The sequence below is a fragment of the Cyprinodon tularosa genome, unplaced genomic scaffold (genome assembly GCF_016077235.1).
Source record: "Cyprinodon tularosa strain WSP-4 unplaced genomic scaffold, ASM1607723v1 ctg409, whole genome shotgun sequence".
In the NCBI taxonomy this organism is placed as follows: domain Eukaryota; kingdom Metazoa; phylum Chordata; class Actinopteri; order Cyprinodontiformes; family Cyprinodontidae; genus Cyprinodon; species Cyprinodon tularosa.
Genome location: NW_024039129.1, coordinates 794,717 through 817,465, shown reverse-complemented (window position 1 = coordinate 817,465; position 22,749 = coordinate 794,717). Strand labels below are relative to the sequence as shown.

The window sequence follows — 22,749 nt, the reverse complement described above, 5'->3', positions numbered from 1 at the left end:
GTCTGCTGACATTCAAATAATGGAGGTCTATGGTGACCGAGACAGAAAGGTCCATAAAAGTCCACAAAAAACGTGTCAATATTCCTCCATACTGCTCGTCCAATGTATTCCAAGTGTCCTGAGTAGGTAGCATCCAGAATTTACTCGAAACGAAGTCATTTAGAATGTTTTTAGAGCATAAACAGTAGTGTATAGGATTTCCTGAAAGCGCGCACACGCGCGCTCACGACGCTACGGAAGCCGGCAGACCAAACCAGCGCATTCAGCTCGGCAAAGAACTCATGCTCTTCCTCAACACTGAAGTCCTCAGATATTTTTCTTTCGTTGTTTCTTTCTTTGCACAGGTAAACAGCACATTTCTTCTTCTACGCTTGCATTATTGGAAGAGCAGACGCTGAATGCGCACTTTCATCTGGTTTGATCCACCGGCTTCCGTAGCGTCGTGAGCACGCGTGTGCGCGCTTTCAGGAAATCCTATACACTACTGTTTATGCTCTAAAAACATTCTAAATGACTTTGTTTTGAGTAAATTCTGGATGCTACCCACTCAGGACACTTGGAATACATTGGACAAGCAGTATGGAGGAATATTGACACGTTTTTTGTGGACTTTTATGGACCTTTCTGTCTCGGTCACCATAGAACTCCATTATTTGAATGTCAGCAGACAGCAAGAAGCCTCCCAGATCTCCAGATGCATTTGAGATATCAAAAAAGTACTCCAGAGTGTTATTCAGCATGGGGGTGAGTAGAAAATGAAGGCTAATCATGTTTTGGGTGTACTATTCCTTTCAGTAAATTTATAAGCCTGTTCTTTGTTACTTTTACTTGGGTAAAGAAGTTTAATCAGTACTTCCACTTTTACCAGAGTATTTTTTAACACAAGTATCTGTACTTTTACTCAAGTACGGAACGTGAGTACTTTTGCCATCTCTGCTAATCAGTCTGGAGACTCTTTGTTGATGAAAATTTGGAGCCGTTCACCAAACGAATGTCCAATCAGCGTTGGCTTTGAGGCGGGTTGAGGTGTGACGCAACGAGAAGCGCGACAGTTCAGTCTAAATAACATGGCGGCTTCAGCCGATGAAACTAGCGTTAGCGTGGCTATCGAGCAAGTTTTATCGGAATTACAGAGTATTTCTTCACTGAAAGAAGAGCAAAACACTGCTCTGGAGGCTTTTCTCAGAGGAAAAGATGTTTTTGCTCTTCTCCCAACTGGTTTCGGCAAGAGTTTGATCTATCAATTGGCTCCTCTTCGTCGTCGCTCAGTTACGTCATATGCTTCGTTGATCTGATTGGTTCATTTGGCCCGTCTATCACCAACATAGGCCAATCAGCTAACCAGTATATTCGCCCCTTCCCAAAATTACTTCAACAGAAGGTTTCCAGATGAATATGCGGAGCAAATCCATCTGGCGGAGTCAGGTTAGAGATCTAATGCATTCTATAACAAAATTAACTAGAGCAACTAAAGAGTCAAGGGTCCACCACAATGAAATGCAAAGACACAGTTTGAAAGTTAGATCTCACAGTTTTACAAGTTGACATTTTTTTTATAAAGAAACTTATGTTAAAGACCAGAAGGGTTTACCTATTTTCATTCATCCGAACAAGCGAGCAAACAAACAAAGCGATTAAAAATAATACAAATATTATGTTGTATGTGCAGCTCACATTTTATTCATTTGTTGATGGGAAACCTGATGCTATTTAGATCATAATATCTATATAAAATAATAACAGAAAGTTTAGAATTTGTCTGTTTTTTATGTTCTTTATTGAACTAATATTTACTTTTTTGGATTCGGGTTGTTGTTTTTCCTGTTGGCAGCCTTTTTAAATAGATTTCTTATAGTTTTATGGCAGAAAAAAAATAAGATAAAAATTATCCACCTTGATTTATTTTGTTTTTACTTTAATTAATTTGTCGACAAGGTAACCTAAGATTCAAAATTAGATAAAAAGATAAATTGGAGAAATAAAAAAAAAGAACACAACAAAAAGGATAAGAAAAACACATTCAAAATGAAAGCAAAAGTGAGGTGAAAAAATGGGAGAAAGTTTTAGCAAAAATGACTAAGGACATAAAAAAGTAAGCATAAGAAGTCAATGGTTACCGCTCAGGCTTTTGGCATCCCTGAATCTGATACCAACCCACATATTCTGGTTTCATTTTGAATCTAGATGTAATGAAATAGTTTAAAAGTAGTGTCATTCAGTTTTTAATCCTTTGTAAATACACAGTATCCAGAAAGGAGAGATGAAAAGTAATCCATCTAGATTTATTTTATTTTACTGTTACCTTTCTCTCTTTACACAGATTTCTACATTTTATAATTACAAACGTAAAAAATAACCAGAAGAAAAATGACGAAAGAGTAAAAATAAAAAGAAAACTGATAAAACAAAAAAAGGTGAGTAAAAAAGAAACCATAAATGGAAGTTTGGCTTCCTTGAATGAGACACACCTTTTTTCATGCATGATGCCAAGGTAAATGACACACATTAAAGGGCCTGAAAGCCTGGGACTTAATCCAATCTGTGTCAAAATACACAGAAATGAAAACAGAAGAAAAGAAAGACAAGAAAATAAACATTTCACAGTTTTATTCTGGAATGTGCTTGTCTGCCAGGGTGTCTCAGTGACAGCTTTCTGTTTAATTTATAAACAGCCAGTTAGATGATCTTTGTAAAAAATAATAGTTGAAAATTTGTGTGATTTAATACTCGCTCAGTCAGTTTTATTATAAAACACACTTCCACTGCATCCTGTTTTTTTGGACATTTCACTTTCTACACGTGTCACTACAAATGTCTGCAGCACAAAGTGACTTTCTGCAGGTGGTACCTGGTGAGCTGGGCTGGAATTAAGTCCAGGAAATGTGTGAATAGCCCATTGACTAAGTAAAGCAGGCCTTTCTGTCGTCAGCTGACGGAGAAGGATTGCTCCTCCCGATAATGATGTTCTTTATGCCGTCTGCCTTTGTTCCACGTCTCACTTTGTTTGTCAGGGAAGCGTAAACATGCACAAAGAGAATAACAGTGATCATCGCAGATGAATTGGAAGCCTCCACCTCCAGTCTCGGTGTACAGTAAACAAAACTCTGATTTCCACAGCAACTAAATCCAGCTGTAAAAACACATTTTATTCTAAGATTATGCTCCTGTATATGCTTGTTTGAACATGTAATTGTGGACACTATGATTTTCTACATATTCTCATGTGCAATGGCAGAGGTGATGTCTTGTGGGGCCCCTCCTTTCCACCAATTTTGCATTTTATTGATTAGAACATTTAAAACCTACACTCTATACACATTTTCAGACAGTGATGAGTTAATGATAGGATTATCAAACCGTTTTTATTTTGTTTTACCAACATCTAGTCCTTTAAAAAGTTTATAGAATTGTCTTTTACATTGACCATGTTTACCTTGTCTGGTCCTTTTAATCATCTATTAAATAAACACAATTAAACAGGGCTGTATTCTCTTAAAAAGATTAATTGTGTTTGTCTGTACCTAACATCAACATTAACAGTAGTTTTGTTTATTTCCTAATTCTTCCCAGTAAAACCTGCACAGTGAAAGACTGGATGCAATCATCTCGGGTTCCATGGATACAAAACTTTTAACTAGTCTGTCTGTATGATTTGATTGAATTGTATCTATAATGTGCTTTGAGTCGACACGTCTTGTAAGTTGGAGGTATATAAATAATCCAAATGAAATAGTTGTGCTAAACCAGGGGTCTGCAACCTTTAAGAACCAAAGAGCCAAAAAATTTTCCCTGGGTTCGACTGAGTAAAAATCATTTAGAGCTGCAAATATTGTGTAGCCTTCTAACAAAAGACAGCTTATTATCTTTGTTAAATGTCTATTGTAGGAAATCTGTTACAGTTTTTAGGAAAAAAAACAATAGTTTATTTGTATATTTTTTTTTGTGATCATTTTTTAAATTGTTTTTCACATTTTATACATTAGAGGAGGAACATTTGCACCAACCACAGGTAGTCAAAATTTTGTACAGTGTATACAGATTTGTGTCATCAGAAGTAGAACACCTTTCCTCCCCGCCCATGTTAACACTCCCCAGCCCTTACCCTCATTTCCACCCTCCCCACCCATTGATGTCAAGGCATTAAAGAAATAGCAACAATAATAATAAAAAATTGATTGTAAGAAATGAAAAAAAAAAAAAAAAAGGGGGTGGAAATAAAGTAAATAAAATCATATTTACATTATTTAACATTAAAAAAAACATAAGGCACTTCATAAATATGAAGCATAGATTTTCCACTATAAGCTATTATTTGATAAAGAAAAAAAAGAAAAACAACAACGAGCTGGTGAAGATTCTCAGTCATCCAGGCCATAGTCATTCCAAAAAAGTTAAAAACGGAAGCAAAACGTCTTCAGACTTTTAAACATGTCTAGCGGCTGCGCAAAGCAGTTGACTCAAGGTTTTAAGAGGCCCTATGGAGAACTAGATTTTGGACCTCTCCTCCCTATAAGAATGTCGGCACGACCAACATCATTTTGGACATAGATTTGATTAAATCTGGGAGAGCTGGCTATATATCATTGGATGAGCCTGAAGGTAAGCAGGGTTAACTGACTATAAACTACTGAGATACATTTTTAGTCAAAGCAAACTCAAACACAGACAACATCAAAATTGTAGCATCAGACTGTAAATATCTGCCTGCCTGTCTATATAGTATATAAAAGGTTCGGTGCATGCTTAATGATAAACCATCAGGACAGTTTTTCTGCATCCATTTAGTGCATTTTTTCCACATCACTGTTTACGTTAGCACAACAGTTAGTCCAACCTCCACAACATTTATTCATTTTAGCACATCAAAGCAGCAGTTTTTCATTCCTGCCAACTAATTGCAAATGCTTTTGGGCGTGCATCACTTACTTTCATAGAAATCACTGCTGTTTTCCAACATTATCATTAGACTGTGTCGTGTCAGCCAAAATTGACTGTTCATCTCTGAATGTCGAATTGCCATTCCAGACTAATAGTCCTCATTTTATTGCTTGAGAAGAAACAAAAAAGTTGAACTTGTTTCCAGACTCTTATGAGATGTTGGAATGAGAGGGGTCTACAGTAACTGGAGACTATCTGAACAAGTAAAGCGTCGGGGATAATATGTGTTTTCACCACTTTGATGTGGAGACTCACCATTTCTAAATCCAATAAATGAGTTCTTCACTAAGCTTTGCCTTGCCTAGATCACAGCTACAGCCATTCCCTTAATGGTTCTTGTGACATAATTTTATAGAAAAGTTCAGCTTTTTAGCTTCAGCGGTCACTGCCCGCTCTCTCCATGCAGCGCCACTGTTTGATGGAGCAGAGCAGTTACCATCGTCATCGCGTGGGATTCACTCCTGCCTGCTTCCATAGGGATACTAGTAAATCCACCGCCCATGTGTGCAGCAATTGATCTGAATGCACCTTAACAGTGATGTAAGAAATGCATCAAAGTGAGAGGAAAAATGGTAATGATGATGTAGATCAGGGCAGATATGTTTTATTACAATTATTAGTATACAAGAAGTATACAAAGTTTAAATAATGTCCTCTTTGGTCATTTATGCACCAAAATGTTCCCATAACCCTTTATAGGGCAAGCTGCCGTTTTTGATCTCTTGCAAACCCCTTAGAAATTAAGTCCCCCATCCCTCAGTGAGGTCTAGAAACACAAAATCTATATCCAGCCATTCAGCAAAGATGCTGCTACATGGCTGTACATCTTATTTTGGCATTCGACCAATTAGATGAGCCCTTGAATGGTATATTAGCTACAGTAAATTAAGTTGGTGAAAAAAGTAAACAAGTCAAGAAAAAAGGTAAAAAGTTAATAAGCCTAGTTAACAATTATATTTAGGTTTATAAACTAAAAAATGTAAGTGCCAGTATCAGCATTACAGTTTTTTACAGTCGCTAGGACACATTTCTCAATACTTAGGTCACTTTTTCAAAACTCTTCACACAGTGAGCACAACAGAAGTATATGTGGGCTAAACTGTGGATCATTTATCATTGCTTTGGCACAAAATGCATTCAATGACTACATCTTTCAAATTACATTAATTCTTTTCTCACTTCGACACAACAACCGCCAAAACTCTGTGTACCTACAGGACAATTTGCACATGCTTACATACTGTTTTCAAAACTGTTAAACTTATGTTCAAAACAATAACATAATACAAAACTGAATAAGACAGCAATTTGCTACATTTCTACGGGAATATTTTAATGAAATATATTTTACATCTTAAAATTAAATGCTATAAAAATAAGTGGACAATTGGACCAACCACAGCTGATTCTCATTGTAGATGAACATCTACACAGGTGTTACTCTTTCAATTTCATTACAAAAGGAGACAACTGCTGAATAGTTTTGTATTGTGATGTAAACATGGACCCAGCCAGAAACAGAGAAGTGGCTGAAAGAGGAAGAAGAGGGGCTGGGAGGGGGCGAGGAATACGTATGCGTGGTGGAAGAAGAATAAGAGGAAGACCCAGAGCTGTAGTTTCACATGAGATCAGAGCTACTGTAATTGATCATGTAGTAAATCATGGTCTCAATGAGAGAGGCTGGTCAGAGAGTGCAGCCAAATCTGCAACGCTCAACAGTGGCATCTATTGTTAGAGTTTTCCGGCAAACCAACAGGTAACTTGTATTCTGCAAGGGCATTTGACTGAGTTGCACATTACAGAATTACAGTTTTTCTCGATTGTTTACACACAAATATTGGTACTTGAAACACAATGACCACAAAATGTAACTCATGCACCAACCCCCTGAACCAATTCTGCTAAACTACAAGCACAATTCCTGCTTTACACTCAAATTGCAGTTCTAAAACACACTTTTTCCAAAACTCTACACACAATTGTCATGAAGAAAATCTTTTGTTTTCACAAGGAACACACTGTTATTCAAAACTCTAAAGTTAATTTCCCTACTATGCACACTGACTCCTCACATGGGCAAACACCTAACACACATGTTTCCACTCAGCAATCAGAGCTTTAGCATAGAAGGGCAACAGGTGAGCTCTTCTGTTTTGGAGCAATGGAGGCCAATGTTGTAAACAGAGGCAGAGCCAGAGCCAGAGGAGTGAGAGTAAGAGGAGGACGATGGGGAGGACGAGGACGAGGAAGGCCAAGGACAATCATTTCTGATGAGATCCGAGCAACTTTGGTTGACCATGTGGTCAACCATGGCCTAACAATGAGGGAGGCTGGGCAAAGAGTACAGCCAAATTTGAGCAGGTACACTGTAGCATCCATCATCTGGACTTTCCGCAATGAGAATAGGTAAGAAATCTACTCTCACTACAAAACTGCAGTACTGCATATCAATACAGTACTCAATGAGTACAGTAGTACAGTATTACCTGTGGACTGTTCTGTAGGACATTGTGTTTCGAGTATTTGGGAAATGTATTCCTACACAGTATTTACAGTATTGCATTCTTTGTATTGCAGAACTGAAAGATTACCAACAAGAGGTGGACGGGGCCGTCTTCTGTCTCCTGAACAGGAAACAGAGATCATGAACATGGTTCTTGAAAATAATGCCATTACCTTACGGCAAATACAAAGAAAAATAATAGAAAACAATGAGATATTTCAAAATATGGATAGGGTAAGTTTATCAACGCTGGACCGTGTCTTGCACAGAAATAAACTGAGGATGAAGCAGGTCTACAGGGTGCCATTTGAGCGCAATTCAGAAAGGGTCAAAGAATTGCGATATAACTATGTGCAAGTACGTCCTATACAGTACATTCCCACCTTTGATGCATACTGTCAACATTGTATAAATCATACATATTTCTTTCTATTATATTGTAATCATAATGATTGTGCTTCACAATAGAGACCGCTCCATGTCTACTTCTGATATTGTCATGTGTGTTTCAGAGAGTCCTTGAGCTGGAGGTGGATGCAGTGGAGCACCAGTTCTTCTTCATTGATGAGGTTGGATTCAACCTCACAAAAAGACGAAGGAGGGGAAGGAATATAATCGGCCAGCGTGCCATTGTTGAAGTCCCTGGCCAGCGCGGAGGGAACATCACAATGTGTGCAGCGATGACCGACCATGGCATAATCCATCACCATGCTACCCTTGGCCCCTACAACACTGCCCATCTGATCACATTCCTGGACACCCTACACAACACACTCATTCCACCAGATCAGATAGACGGCCCAGAGCAGCTCAGGTACGTTGTCATTTGGGACAACGTAAGCTTCCACCGGGCTGCTCTGGTTCATAACTGGTTCACTGACCACCCACGCTTTTCAGTTGTTTATCTCCCTCCATATTCTCCATTCCTCAATCCTATTGAGGAATTTTTTTCTGCCTGGAGATGGAAAGTGTACGACCTAAATTCAGAAACGCGTATACCCCTTTTCCAAGCTATGGAAGACGCATGTGGAGATATAGCAGTTGATGCTTTTCATGGCTGGATTCGCCATGCTAGGCGATATTTCCCCTGCTGCTTGGCCAGGGAAAACATTGCTTGTGATGTAGATGAGGTGCTGTGGCCAGACCGAAACAGAAGAGAGGATGCAGCATAGTTTATTTTGTTTTGTTTTTTTATTATTACTGTAACTGTATACAGTAAAATCTTCTGCACTGTATGTGCAACTTTGTGTCAGTTGGGATGTACACTGTGTACATTGTTTTGTGGGAAAAATAAAACATGTTTGTTACAGTATATTTGTGTGTTCTGAGTATAAAAACAATATTCTAAAATATTTTACAACGCACTTATGTATTTAATGTCTGTAGTAAGTGTAACACTGAACAAAAAGTCATTATGATGAATGGAGAATGGTGTTTTACACTGAGCACATCAGTGTTTAAATGCTTTTTTTAATTGTCTGTTCATATGATAGTTTGTGTGTGTCATCTGAACACAAAATGGCCTTTTGTGAAGAGATAAAACTGTTTTGAATGTAAAGTTTCATTTTGCAGGAGAATTGAAGGGTTTTGCCCATTGTGTGTGTGTTTGTTGGATTTGTGTGTAGAGTTCTGAGAATACGAGGCATGTTTTCAGAAATGTGTGTAAACAATCCAGAAAAACTGTAAATAGACTTGTGTGTAATTGCTTCAGCATTTCTGCTTAGGACTCAACGGTTACCTCACACAGGTGGGAGAGGAAGGATGCTCACTGATGTGCAGGAAACTGCCATTGTTGATATGGTCATCAGAAACAATGGCATAAAACTCACTGAGATTCGAGACACAGTTTTGGCAGACAACATTACTTTTGCAAATATTCACAGTGTAAGCATCACAACTATTTCTAGAGTCCTGAAAAAACATCAGGTAAGGATGAAACAGTTGTACACTGTGCCTTTTGAGAGGAACTCTGAACATGTCAAGCAACTCAGGAACCAATATGTCCAGGTAAGATCACAATAAAATACAGAACTGTTTTTGAACAAAACACACACAAAGAAATTTTTTTTAGGTAATGTTTACTACTGTAACAGCTTATGTTGCCTTGTGGATTTATTATAGAGAGTCATGGAGATTGAAGGCAGGCAAACGCCCCACATTTTCATCTTTGTGGATGAGGCAGGTTTCAACCTGGCCAAAACACGGCGACGAGGAAGGAATGTGATTGGGAAGAGAGCCACAGTGGATGTCCCGGGCCAGAGGGGTGCCAACATCACAATGTGCGCAGCAATATCCACTGATGGACTGCTGTTACACAAACCACTAATTGGGCCATACAACACTGAACGTCTCCTTGCATTCCTGCATGATCTCTATGGAAGGGTTGTGCTAGGTGAGGAAAGGGATGCAGAGAGAAGAAATCCACCAACATTTATAATTGTATGGGACAATGTGGCATTTCACCACTCTCGTGCAGTCACCGAGTGGTTTGCAGCCCATCCCAGAATGGTGTCACTTTTCCTCCCACCTTACTCTCCATTCCTCAACCCCATAGAGGAATTATTTTCCTCATGGAGGTGGAAGGTTTATGACCACCATCCACATAATCAAATGTCCCTCCTGGACGCAATGAATGCTGGATGTCTGGACATATCAGCAGAAGATTGTCAGGGATGGATCAGGCATGCCAGAAGATTCTTTCCTATGTGTATTGCCCTAGATGACATAAGATGTGATGTGGATGAGAACCTGTGGCCAAATGGAGAAGACCAAGTAGATTAGCATTACTATTGTATCTGTATCAGTGGATGATGTGAATACAAATTCTTGTATTTTGGAATTACTCCTAAAAACAAATAAAAGACATAAAATATATTGAAGCATTCTGCATCATGTCTGATTCATTCCAGTAACCTCTATTGCAGTGAATTATTAACCGAGATTGTATAATGCTACATGTTGTTAGTGTTTTTTAGGTCATTGTTTTGTGGGTGACAAAGTGTGTTTGTTGGCTGTCAACCTTTGCTAGTGTTATGGAAGAATGTGTTGATTTGAGATATGTATGAAGTGATTTGGTAGTTTTAGTGCATTTTGAATGTGAAATGAACTGCTGTGCCAAGCTGAAAGTTGGTTTGGAGAACTGTGTGAAGAGTTTTGAAAAAGTGACTTAAGTATTGAAAAATGGGTCCTAGCGACTGTAAAAAACTGTAATGCATTAACGTTGTTCCAAAAAAATGTGTTTGAGTGTTTTTTATAAATTTCTTATTGAAGCACTTTTGTTATTTTTCTTAATATATTCAGGGAAGTTGGTGTTTCTTGTTATTACATTGAGATTTATTTTTGCCATCAAAATATCCATATTTTTTGAATGTTACAAAGGTAATACGGTCTTGTCCTGTTTCCAGTAACACTATTGGCATGAAATTTAGATTTTCATAGTATTTCAATGAGTGCTCTAAAGGGTTAAGTTGAAAAAAAGATCCAGAAGTTAGAGAAGAATTTTAACACCACAATAAAAGATAATTACACTCCACAAAAAAAGAGAAAACAACAATAACAACAAAAAAAATCTCTCTAAATCTTCATGTCATAGTTGTTATCTTTCAGACAGAAGACTGTGTTTCTTTCTGTAACGCTTTGCGGTTCCTTTCTTCTGCACAGCTATTCTTTGTCTCTACACCCCCCACCCCTCAGTTTCCGCTGTCTGCATATGTTTTAGAGGTCATTAATCGTCCCTTGCACAACATGCACCCCTGCAGATAATTACAGTCATTAAACCAATTAGGGAGCACATGGAGAGGAGGCCCTAAGGCTGCTCACTCCTGTTCTTCACTAACAGGACAGCCGAGGTGGTCCGCTGAAACTCTGGCAAAGCCCTCAAAAAGAGAAGGGAGTGAATTACTTCAGCCCAGCTTTGGATTAATGCAATTTCCTGTTGGTGTAGCCTTGAAAGACTTTGCCAACTTCGCTGCAGGCCAAGAAACAAGAACTGTAGGGCAGCAAAAATCTAGATTCTTCTTTTTTTTCCGGGGTGTGGCAGCCACTGAGGTCAGTGTCATCAAAATATGCTTTCCTCAAAGCTGAGGAGGATATTTTGGGGCTCCTGAAAAAGAGACCCGAAAGGGAGGGAAGAGCGGTCAATCTGCAGACAGTGGTTTTCAACAGAGCTTCTCTATCATGTGATTCAAAGCTAATATTGTGGTTCCATTGTGCCTGACACAGTGGGAGTTCTGGCAGAGTGGGACCCTAACACCATTTATATGCGATTGTGAATCCTTAGATGTACAGACAGCCACAGGTCTGTGTCCACGTGTGAATTCAAACCACAGAGGGTTCCTCACATCCTGAGAAAATTACACGAAAATGATGTCTGCTGTTGGATCTCTGTGATCGCTGTAAACGCATGATGCTGTCGTTAGCATCTGTAGTCTAAAACAGTGAGAGACATGCAGGCGTTCTCTCCAAAGTGGATCATACACAGAAAGGAAACAATGTAAAATATTTGAGCCAAGGGTTAGATCATGAGAGATACGAGCCTAATGAGTTGATTTTAGAAACTGGATATGAAACTGGATATGTGCTTAGCCACAAAGGGTTACACCTTAACTCAGGCCATGGGGAGGTAAAGTTTGACTTTCTCATCTATTCAATAAGGAGGCAACCATCTCTAAAGCTTACTGACAGGTTAAGCCCTGTTCATTTAATCCACAAACAAAAGAAATATAGAAATTACATTTCTGAGGCTTAACTGGCTGTTCATCGCAAAATACTTTCCAAGCAGTTAGGCTGAGCCAGGATTAAATCTCCCTAGATAAAGAAACAAAAGCACCATGTTTGGTTGGGAAACATGTGTCTGCATATTCGCCTGCATTTCTTAACACCTTTTTTGCATTACTATGTATAAGTATTCACACCTCTTATGCTCATGTATTCCCATGTTACAACCTAAAAAGGGATCTGATAGATTATATTAGTGATATTAGTAAAGTTGAAGGAAAGGCATCCATGTTTATCAGGTATATTGTTATGGCACAATGCATACCTGTGATGCTTAGCAGGAAAATAGAGAAACAGGGATAAGATAATCACGATAAACATTACAAAATAAGAAAAGGAAGAAAAAAGATACAAATTTAAAATCTATAAAATTCTATGCTAAGGCTCAGTTGTTAGCATTGCTGTTCTGCAGATCATATAGAGGAGCTGAGCAGCTCTTTGGTGAAAGAGTTATACACCTTGTGTGTAAAAAGGAGTGCAGGTCATTCATCTCTGCTGCCATCAGACTTTACAATATGGCACCATAACTGCAATAACCTGTGCAATAACTAATGTGCAATAACTATATAATACCCTGTGCAATAACTTTTTAAATAAGAGACTTCAGCTGTTAAAGTTATCTCACTACCTCACTGTTGTTCCTTACCTGTTACCACTTTAATGTACAACTCCAAATCAACATGTAAATAAGTCACCCTAGGTGTACATAAGTCACCTTAAATCTCTACCCCATTTTTTACTCGTACTCGTACTCATACTCGTCGTCTCCCGCTTTATCCGGAACCGGGTCGCGGGGGCAGCAGAATAAGCAGAGACTCCCAGACTTCACTCTCCGCAGACACCTCCTCCAGCAGAGCTGGATGCACTGTATATACCCCCCATAGGACCTTTTTTCCTCCTTTAGGCACTTTCTTTTGACTATTGAGCCGATGTGATAAGTGAATTTCTCCACTGTGAGATCAATTAAGTCTATCTTACTTTGAATCATGGCCTATTATGTTCTGTTCTCCTTTTGTTGAGCAGGTTCTCTCTGGGTACCCCGGCTTCCTCCCAATGATAGGAAAGCTTGTGAAGTTATGAATATGCACGGATGTTGTTTTCTTTGTGTTGCCTTGTCGGCCATTCCCCGCCTCTCAGCACTAGGTCCCCAGCCACCCTGCAAGGATAAACAGATGAATGGATAAATATTTACTACATGAAAAAATGAACTGAAAGAGTTATTTTACTTTAGAGGAAAAGTGTAGTAAACTGTAATGTTTCCAGTCCTGATTTAAACCAATGTTATCTGTTTATCTCATGTTTTCAGGGGTGAGCTGAGAAGCACAAAAGCTAAATGATGCTTGCCCTTGTCTAGTTTCTGGTCCTGGGAAAACTGATTCAAATTGTCTTGGATGAGTTTAAGGTTTATATTTTGCATGGACGAACGCCATGGCTTCCATGCCAAACATCATGGTCAAGACCCTGACATGAAGAGTTTTTTTTTTTTTTACATAGGGTTGTCAGTGCTAAGAGGAGCTTGGATGGGGCTAAATGCCTGGTAATGTTGAAAATAAATCCATAAATAAATATACAGCATGACTTTGATTTGAAACAGTTAGCCTTAACAAGCAGACTGAGGTTTAGGATGACTGATTTTTAAGAATCTTTTATTAGCAACACATCAAAAAATTTACATAGGAGTCCAATAGATGGACAAAACAGAAATTAAAAGGCATATGTAGTGACCTTTACGCTAGGAAAACGGAATATTTGAGTATTTGATGAGGTTTTAGGTCTTAAAATAACATTTTTCAGGGATTCCCAGAGCTGACTGTGCATTCTGCCAGTATATTTAGCCTGTTAAGGCAAATAAAGGGTCCCTTTGAGTGAGAAAATCTTTTCAGCTCCCACTCACCTAAAGTGGAATGGCTATGCAGGGAAAACTTCAAGTAAGACATTTATTGCATGGGCTGGGTCTACAAATAGCAGGGTGGTCTATCAGCTGGACTCTGTCAGAAACATAAAGTTCTTTCCTTCCAGAAAAATAGTTTCCATATTTTATTTAGACTTGGTGATTCCTAAACAAACAGAGTGGAAAGACTGAAGTTCCACAGTAGCCAGAGTAAATTTTGTTTGTGATAAGAAAATGAAAGTGATCACATTTGTTTTGCATCAAAACTTGACATCGAAGCAAAAGAAAATTGAATAAATAAAATTGCTGCCTCAGGAATACTTTGTAGGATTTTGGAGCGACCCAGCGTGGAGAAGCTTCCAGCTCTCGTGGTGCCTCAGAGGACCACAGAAATGATTGTTGCCCAGTGGTTGTGGCTTCCCACTGTGGAGCATCACAGACTCACCAGGATCTGTCAAACATTCCTTCTGCTCCCGTTTTAGTCCTCGACACGCGAAAAAATGAAATTTATGCTGATGTTGAACCCAACACTGTCATCTGATCAATTTCAAGGTTTATTATATGTGATAGGGCCTCGAAATGACTACAGAACAGTATATTTTGCAGACCGCATTTTAGAATTGCACAGGGTGGTCGGACAGTGTGTGATTATCCAACAGTGTGGCAATGATCTCTTTGGTTCATGCAAGGCAACAGGCCAAAGGAGACCCAGAGGAGGATTGGGGACACTTCACTTAAAGCTGTTAAAAATAATAAAAACGAATTAAACCAGATGTTTGGTTAAACTGAATATGTAAAGGACATTAATTTAACAAGCTTTCAAAGGCACAATGAATCTCTATTGTATGATACAGGAGGAACAACATCCTCTTAAGAAGACACCATTGCTTTGATAAAACATCTCTAGATTACACCTTTATACACTGGAAAAACGATCTAGAAATAAGTAAAAAATTCATAAATTAAGTGTATTTAGCCTCAATTTGAGTAAGAAAAAAGATGTTCTGACAATAGAATGAGTTTTTTTATCTAAAACAATGTAATTACATAAAATGCACTTGAAGACAATGCAATTGTTTTTTTATTATTATTTTAAATGTAAATTGTCTTGTTCCATTGGCAAAGAGTCTCACTTACCCCCTAAATTCAAGAAAAAAAAATGCACTTATTTTTAGAAAAAAGGACTTATTTAGATTTCCATTTTTCCATTTAAAGCAGAGTCAAAAACCTGTTTAGTTGAGCCCACATATCTAGCTCTAAAATGTTGCTACTCCAAAAGAAAAGTTTTATATTGGTTCACCCTCCTTAAACCTTCCCGATTGCCTCTCAGCTTTAGCAAACACTTAAAGGTTTTTGGTCAAAGCTAACTGGTGAAACTGTTCAAATCTCCAGTTTACTTTGAAGGAAGTAAAGCAGCTCATCATGCTGCCACCACCTTAAAGACTGCCTCCTGTCAGAGTGAGTGTGGGGTAACTCAGTGATGCATAATGTTTTCTTTTCATCACCTTTCAGAATATCATCAGACCATAACACGTTCTCCAAGATATTATTAGCTTTGCCAGGAGGTTTTATTTGAAGTACTTCTGCTCTCTAGTCCTGGCATGTGAAGATTACCTCAGCCCTCAGTTGGCAGATTCTCTTTATTTGTTTCTTCTCTGATTTTTTTTGTCTTTTTTTTTTTTTTTTTTTTTTTAGACAAATGTCTACATTTTCAATAAAACTGTCAGTGTTAGTTGTGAGAGTAATCTACATTTACTTAATTCCATTTGATGCAGTTATTTTGAAAAAAGTACTTGTACAGCTAGTTTTAATGAACTTTACTTTTCATTTTTTCTGAAGCAATGATATGAATCATGGCTACTCGAGCCGTTTCCTTTATCTCTGCCATATTGAAGAAACATGTTTGTTTAAAACCTGTTTGTTGAAAAAAAAAACAGGCGTGAACGAAATACAGATAATCGGTTTATTTTAAAGCATGAATCCTGGCTGTATACACACTGCAAAAAAGTTACTTTTTTCTTAAAATAAGTGCATTTGTTTTTGAATTGAGGAGGTAAGTGGGACACTTTGCCAATGGAACAAGACGATTTACTTTTAAAATAGGAAAAAAAACAATGATATTGTCTTATTTCAAGTGCATATTATCTAACTATGTTATTTTAAGGGTAAAACTACTCATTCCATTGGCACATCATCTTATTTACCTGCTCAAATTAAGGGTAATTATATTTAATTTAAGATTTTTTTACTTACTTCTTGATAGTTTTTGCAGTGCAGGCCTCATTGTTCTAATGACTTCCGTTGGAAGTTTAAAGGTATAGTGGAAATTTTTGCACATTTTTTAAAAAGACCCACCCCCTCTCCACTTTGAAAAAAAAAATGCACATGCACACCCCTGGGACCGAATGTCCACTTTAACCCCTAACTCCCGCAATAACTATATAGAGCAGGTACTATATATTGGACTTTATAGTGAACTCAGTTAACTTACTGTTTGGACAGATGATCACTACTTATTACTCTCCGTTACATTTTACTCCTCTTCCAACGTGCAGTTCCTGCACCATTTTTGTTATTAGTGGCCGCTGTCAGGGGGCGGCACCCTATGGCGACAGCGGGCTGCTGTGACAGCAAATTCCAAAATCCTTTGAAAGGAGAGCTCTCTGCGCAAAGCATTCTGGGATATATCTGCTTCTTCTGGGGTCTTTCTTTTATTATTTCTTTTCTTCTACACTTCATAGGCTATTTTTCTCTTATGACTGAGAGAAAGGTAAGCTTCAATGACTGTCTGAAACCACAGCTCACCACACATACTCCTGAAAGTGCGCATTCGCAGAAAACGATAGCTAACTGCGGACAAGCCCGTAGGACGGCCACCACCAGAATGATTGACAATTTGAATGACCACCTATTTTAATGATCCACCCAGAAATAAAAGATTGTCCTCTATAAGTGAACAATTGATGTCGTTCTAACATATGAACATCACTTATGGAAAGGAATGTGCAATGAGCTTTCTTTTAACCTCCTTTTCTTTTTTGGATTTAGCTAAAGGATGCATTTTTTTTTTTCGGGAAAATCCGAATTGACGAATGGAACTAAATATCTAGTTAACCAGCTTCTCTAAAATTAATCAAAGATTTAAAAGTGCAACAAGAATTAGTTGGAAGATTATCACACCAGTAAGTTTATACATTTCTCTTCTGACAGATTTGTCTGTTAATCATTTGAATTACATTTGTGTAACACATTTTAAAGCGATCTATAATTGCCACATTTATTAATGACTAAAACCTGGTAATTTACCATACAGTGTTGTTTTTAGGAGAAAATTACTGGAGCTTCTGCACTTTTCCCTTTCTACCACCAGAGGTCAGACAGGTTCAGAACCTGAGCCTGCCCTTCCTCTGACAATAAGAGTAGATTGTTTCTGCATGAGTTGCTGTGGGATTAAACAGCCTCTGAAACTCAAAGATGGGATTTAAATGGCAAGTTCATTGTTTGCTGTGGTATAAAGGTAACTGAGCATGCTATGTATGGTTTTTCAATAGGTGCAGACAGGATTTTCCAGACGTGATTAATGTTTTTCTATCTTTTTTTCCCCCCAGGATTAGGACATCCTGAAGAATCCTGTATTGCATCCTCCCTTTTTTCCCCATCTTTTCAAATATCCAAAAGAAGCACAATGGTTCCCTGAGGGGCCCTCCTTTTTTCAAGCTGCTCTTGAGTTTTCCAGGGTGAGCCTACAGGAGGTTTCACAAACCCTCAGGGGATTAATAGAAGTCCACCATCAAGCTTTCAGATCTGTTTACAGCTTCCCATAATATCAGAGTCCCAGAAGACTGCACATTTTCTGAGCGACTTCCACAATCTCCTTATGAGGCTGAAGGGATCATTGAGGTTTCCGGGAATCGAAATAGTGTCAAATTCAAAGTTGTGTTTACTGGTGCAAATGGGACTCTCAGGAAACATGTTATTGCAAGAAAAGCAATAAAGCATTTCATGTTTTACTGCAGTCTCAGGAGAATTGGAGCTCAAAATGAATCTGTGTACATCAGCAAAAAAATATAAAGCAGGTTACCATAAACCAAATTAACTCAGGGGAGTTGGAACATTTATTGTTTACTGTAGATCAGTTATGAACAGAGGCAAGACGTGGGAATAATTAAATCAGATCTGATCTCTGTAATCACTATTAGTTTTTCCAAGACTTGTATCATCATTTCCTTCTGTGAGAGTCTACAAGTTTCTTCTGATGATTTCTGCTTTAGTTGACTGATTAGCAGAGAAATTATCTCTGGGCTCCCTTATATATAGAGAGATTAAACACATCAGTCATATCTTTTCAGTAAATCCTATTAGGTGGATAAAGTAATTTTTTTCATATATGGTAACCTTATCAACCAAGACCCCCAAAACACAATAAAAATATTTTTTTTCTTCCTTTTTCTTCAGTCAATTACTTTTTAAACAGGCTGCAGAAGCATGTAGGTGGTTGCTATGGCAACAGAATTTCCCTCCACCATAGAGGCAAAGGTGCTGTTGCTGAGTGTGATGTCAGCATCTGCTACGATGCAAGGATAGGGAGATCCAGAGCCCAGAGAGGAAACATTTTTTCAATCATGTGTTTTGTATCAAAGTGCAAATAGTTCAGATTTTAATTTAAAACATGGAGATTCTCTTCTGTTTTCAGAAAAATACTAATGTCCCTGAGTTAGCTTTTTTTCAGTAGTTTGACGACATTTTGAATCTAAAGGATTCGGTTTTAGTGTGCAGTAGCTGTTTGCTAAGTAGTTGTCCTTGTTAATGAAATATACAGTATAGAAGAGGTAAAATCAGATTAGTAAGTTAAAGAATCAACTTTTTTTACAAGCCAAAATGTTACTTGACATATCCAGCAGCTAGATCATATATATTTTTAGAGACTATTTAAGTGTTGTAGCAAACAAAAAAGAAATAACAACAAAGAGAAAAAAAAAAGGGTTTTCAATTTCTTTGTATTTATATACAAGCTAGTTTTGCACTGCAGCACAGCTAGATAATGCAGGCAGTTAGGAAACTATTAAGTGTTTAACAATTGAAATGGCTGACTATTATCAGAGGTGATTGCCAAATTTTCTATAGGGGTTGCCAGGCAGGGACCAATGTGCAATGAGGGGTAGCTGAAAAATGATGGGAACAAAAAACATTCTGCAGTCAATCTATGCTGATCACAATAAACCAGCAGGAAAGTGAACGTGCACAGCGTCTATATTTAAAAATAAGTCACTGAAGAAAATTTATGTTTAAACATAATATATACATATATATTAGAAAATGCAAATTCCATACAGAAAGAAATTGAAGTCGGCAATCAACCCAAGAACCTTCTTGCAGCAAGGCAGCAGTGCTACAAACTGGGCCTCCATGCATGCATAAGTATCCTATTTATAATAATCTACAAACTGAAAGCCTCAATTTTAATGTTTGTGTTGCCTTGGAAATTGCTATTTATAATAACATAGGAGGGAGGTTTGCATTTATGGAGGCAGACATCTTTACGCTATGGCTAGTGACTGTAGTGAGCACCATTACGTTCCAATGTGACCGTGGATAGTATCAAGGTTTGAACTGAGACGGTAGTGAACAATAGATGGGAGCAACATGGAGAAGAACGCTGTTACTGTTCAGCATTTCTACTTATTCAGCTACGTCTCTGACGGTTCACAGGTAATGGGGATTGAAGTTACTCTGAGATTACTCCTGAAACTACTGAAAGCAGGAACTTTACTACATGCAGTGCTCAGAGCTGTAAATAAAACTTTGAATTAGGATTATTATATCACACAGACTGGGTAGGTGTACACCAAAATAAGAGCAAGGAAGGGAGGAAGTAGGGAGTTGCAGAGCAGCAGAAAAGTGACCGTCTACTTCAAGAGTCAGAACAGAGAGGACTATGTAAAAGCTATATCCTTCAGAAACTATCCATCCAGCCATCCATTTTCAGACACGCTTAAACCCAAGTGGGGTCGCGATCGGTGCTGGTGCCTATCTCCAGCTCTCTACGGGCGAGAGGCGGTGTACACCCTGGACAGGTCCCTTCACAAACTAATGAAATACTATTTTATAAAATCATCTGTGTAAACAAACCTCTTCATCACTTAAAACTTCATCACTTGTCCAACGATGAGGAAATTCTTTCTCTGCATTTAGCCCATCCCTTATGGGAGAACATAATATCAGAACATAGTACCCAGAACTCAAGGGGAGACAGACAGTGAGATATTTCAAAGGTGTTTATTTAAAACATAAGATAAGGTGGATCTGCTGATTTGCAGCGGCTGCGCACCGCCCATCCCTGGAAACTCTGGTTGGAGAAAAACACAGGTAAGTGACTCTGATAATCTGACGATTATTCATGCGAGTCAGTTCAGTTTATCAGTTCAGTCTTTTTCCATCGAACGTAGAAGGATCCAGCCGGAGGGTTGCCAACTAGAGAACCAGTGTTGATGAATTATATGTCTGTTAATACTATAATTTTTTTCCTATATGCAAATTATGCTTGCATGATGCCATATACTTTTATGCTGTGTCTGTGCATTAGCCTTTAAAAATTTTTGTGTTCCTTTTTTCTCAATCAATATAACATGCAATATATTTCAGCACATGCCTTTTTTAAATGAGAAATAAAACAAAAACTACAAAAACGACAGCGTCATCCACTTAATATAGAATTACTACATTGGCATTTCACAGTGAATTACTTTCTTTTTACTCTACTTTCTATTTTAGACAGCCAGACTAATGTTACGCTACATACTATACTATGGGATACATCGGCGTATATATGTGAAATGTCTTCCCACAGCCAGCAATTGCTTGTTTTTGCAGCCAGAGGCTACACACTTACAGCTTTTACTGTACATCTCTGTGGGAGTCGGGAGTACCAATATGGCGGCCGTTGGCTTCACTTTTTTCAGGCTATCAGCAATCCAGTGAGTAAATAGAGATCAGTGGTCTCCACCCACACCCCCACCCCATTACCCTGTTGATTTGCCCCTGACTATTGCTGCAAGTGTTTGCAGCAGAACCAGGCTCAGGGAAAGGCAGCAATAACTCCTTTTAGGCCCTGAAGGTGTTTATCATAACTTTAATAGCGTTAAATACAGAATGAAAGTTAAGAATGTTCTGACTAGAACATGGAACGTCTTCATGAGCTAAGATTCTCAGAACACGTTTTTATATTTCAGTTTTACTGAGAAAGAAAATGGCTTTCCATAGTTTTAGTTTTGGTGTGGTTGTTTTTTTTTTTATACAAGCTAGCCTTAACATTCCAACAAAACAGGCTGCTACAGTTAAGACACAGTTAAGTAAAGTAAAAGCAGCAGGATATTAAGCCATTGATTAAAAATTTAGTAATAAAAAACTATGATTTATGTATGTGTGTTATAAGAGCTTATACGTTTCTACAGGATGTATTTATAATGCATAAAAATTGTCCCAATGTTCTGTACCAAAAGTTGCTTATCTGATAAACTTTTCAGTTTATCGTTGACAATTCAAAGGTTCTTCAAACTTGGACATTTCAAACCCACATAAGAAAATAACATCAAATATTGCAATGTTTTTCTAACATGTGGATTGTACAATTTCTTTTTCAAATATCACTGTAAATGTAAAAAAAGCTTAACTACAGTGAAAAACACTCCACAATGTGACTTGTTTTATTTCTATAATGAATTAATGGTATTTTTTAAAGAATATTTCTTAAGGAAACTCCCTGAAAAACCTATTTCATATTCTCCATTTGCTCCAGCGACATAAGTTAGCCTCTCTTTCAGATCATTTGCTTTGTGGGGCCCGTTAAATGTCACCAAAGGAATTGAAGAGACAGCAAGTTTCTCACTCTCCATTTTAATTGGCTGGCTCTTAAGCACAGCTATTGGCCTTTCTGAGCAGGGTAATGGCACACATGTGTGGTGAACAAATTGGGTCTTCTCAGCAAATGTCTCAGGAGGGAGACCAGTCGAGGAAATGAATACATTTACGTAACAACCAGGTAAAGTAACAGAAAGTCTAACAACAAGCTAATGCTCAAAATACAATCTATGTGAGGCACAGATGGTATGAAAAAAAGCTTGGCTCAGAGGATGACCAGCGTGGACAGCAGAACATAAATGATGTCACAGAAAAATAAAATACTGTGAAGATAATGAGCAGCACAGAACAGAGGTGTGCAAGTGATGTGCTAACAGCTCAGTCAGAAAGTAGGGAGCATTTTTAGTCTGATAAATATAGCAAGGACACAGCACAGAAAAAAGCAGAAGAATAAATAGCAGCAGAGAAAACCCTTCTGAAAGGTTTATGTAAATTTAAATATTCATGCACACCTTTAAGAACTGAGAATGAAGTTTCCTGTTCCTGTGAAAAAGAGAAATACAAAAATGCAACATGGCACATCTGCTGGAGTGAGGAAACAGAGCAAAAGATAATACACACAATATACTTCAGTTAGTATCAAACATTATGACATTACATTGTTATGTATTAATGAGCTAAACGGATCTAGATACAATTTAAAGTATTTATTGATAATAAGGTTAATTCGTTCAGGAAAAAAAAATCCAATTAAATAGTCAGAATTGTGAAACCTCAAAGTGTT

General features: G+C 37.9%; 1 protein-coding gene across 1 annotated transcript; it reads left to right on the top strand.

Moving 5' to 3' along the window:
* The first annotated feature begins 7,685 nt into the window (after window positions 1-7,685).
* LOC119792074 (insertion element IS630 uncharacterized 39 kDa protein-like) lies at window positions 7,686-8,613 on the top strand. Its single transcript, XM_038298537.1, has 2 exons — window positions 7,686-7,798; window positions 7,954-8,613. The coding sequence occupies exons 1-2, from the start codon at window positions 7,724-7,726 to the stop codon at window positions 8,611-8,613; spliced, it is 735 nt and encodes a 244-aa protein (XP_038154465.1). The 5' UTR covers window positions 7,686-7,723.
* The last annotated feature ends 14,136 nt before the right edge of the window (window positions 8,614-22,749 follow it).

Excerpts from the sequence above, each read along its gene's own strand:
- LOC119792074 (XM_038298537.1), top strand. The coding sequence starts at position 7,724 with ATGAAGCAGGTCTACAGGGTGCCATTTGAGCGCAATTCAGAAAGGGTC. Across the intron at positions 7,799-7,953 it reads TGCGATATAACTATGTGCAA|AGAGTCCTTGAGCTGGAGGT; the intron begins GTACGTCCTATA and ends TGTGTGTTTCAG.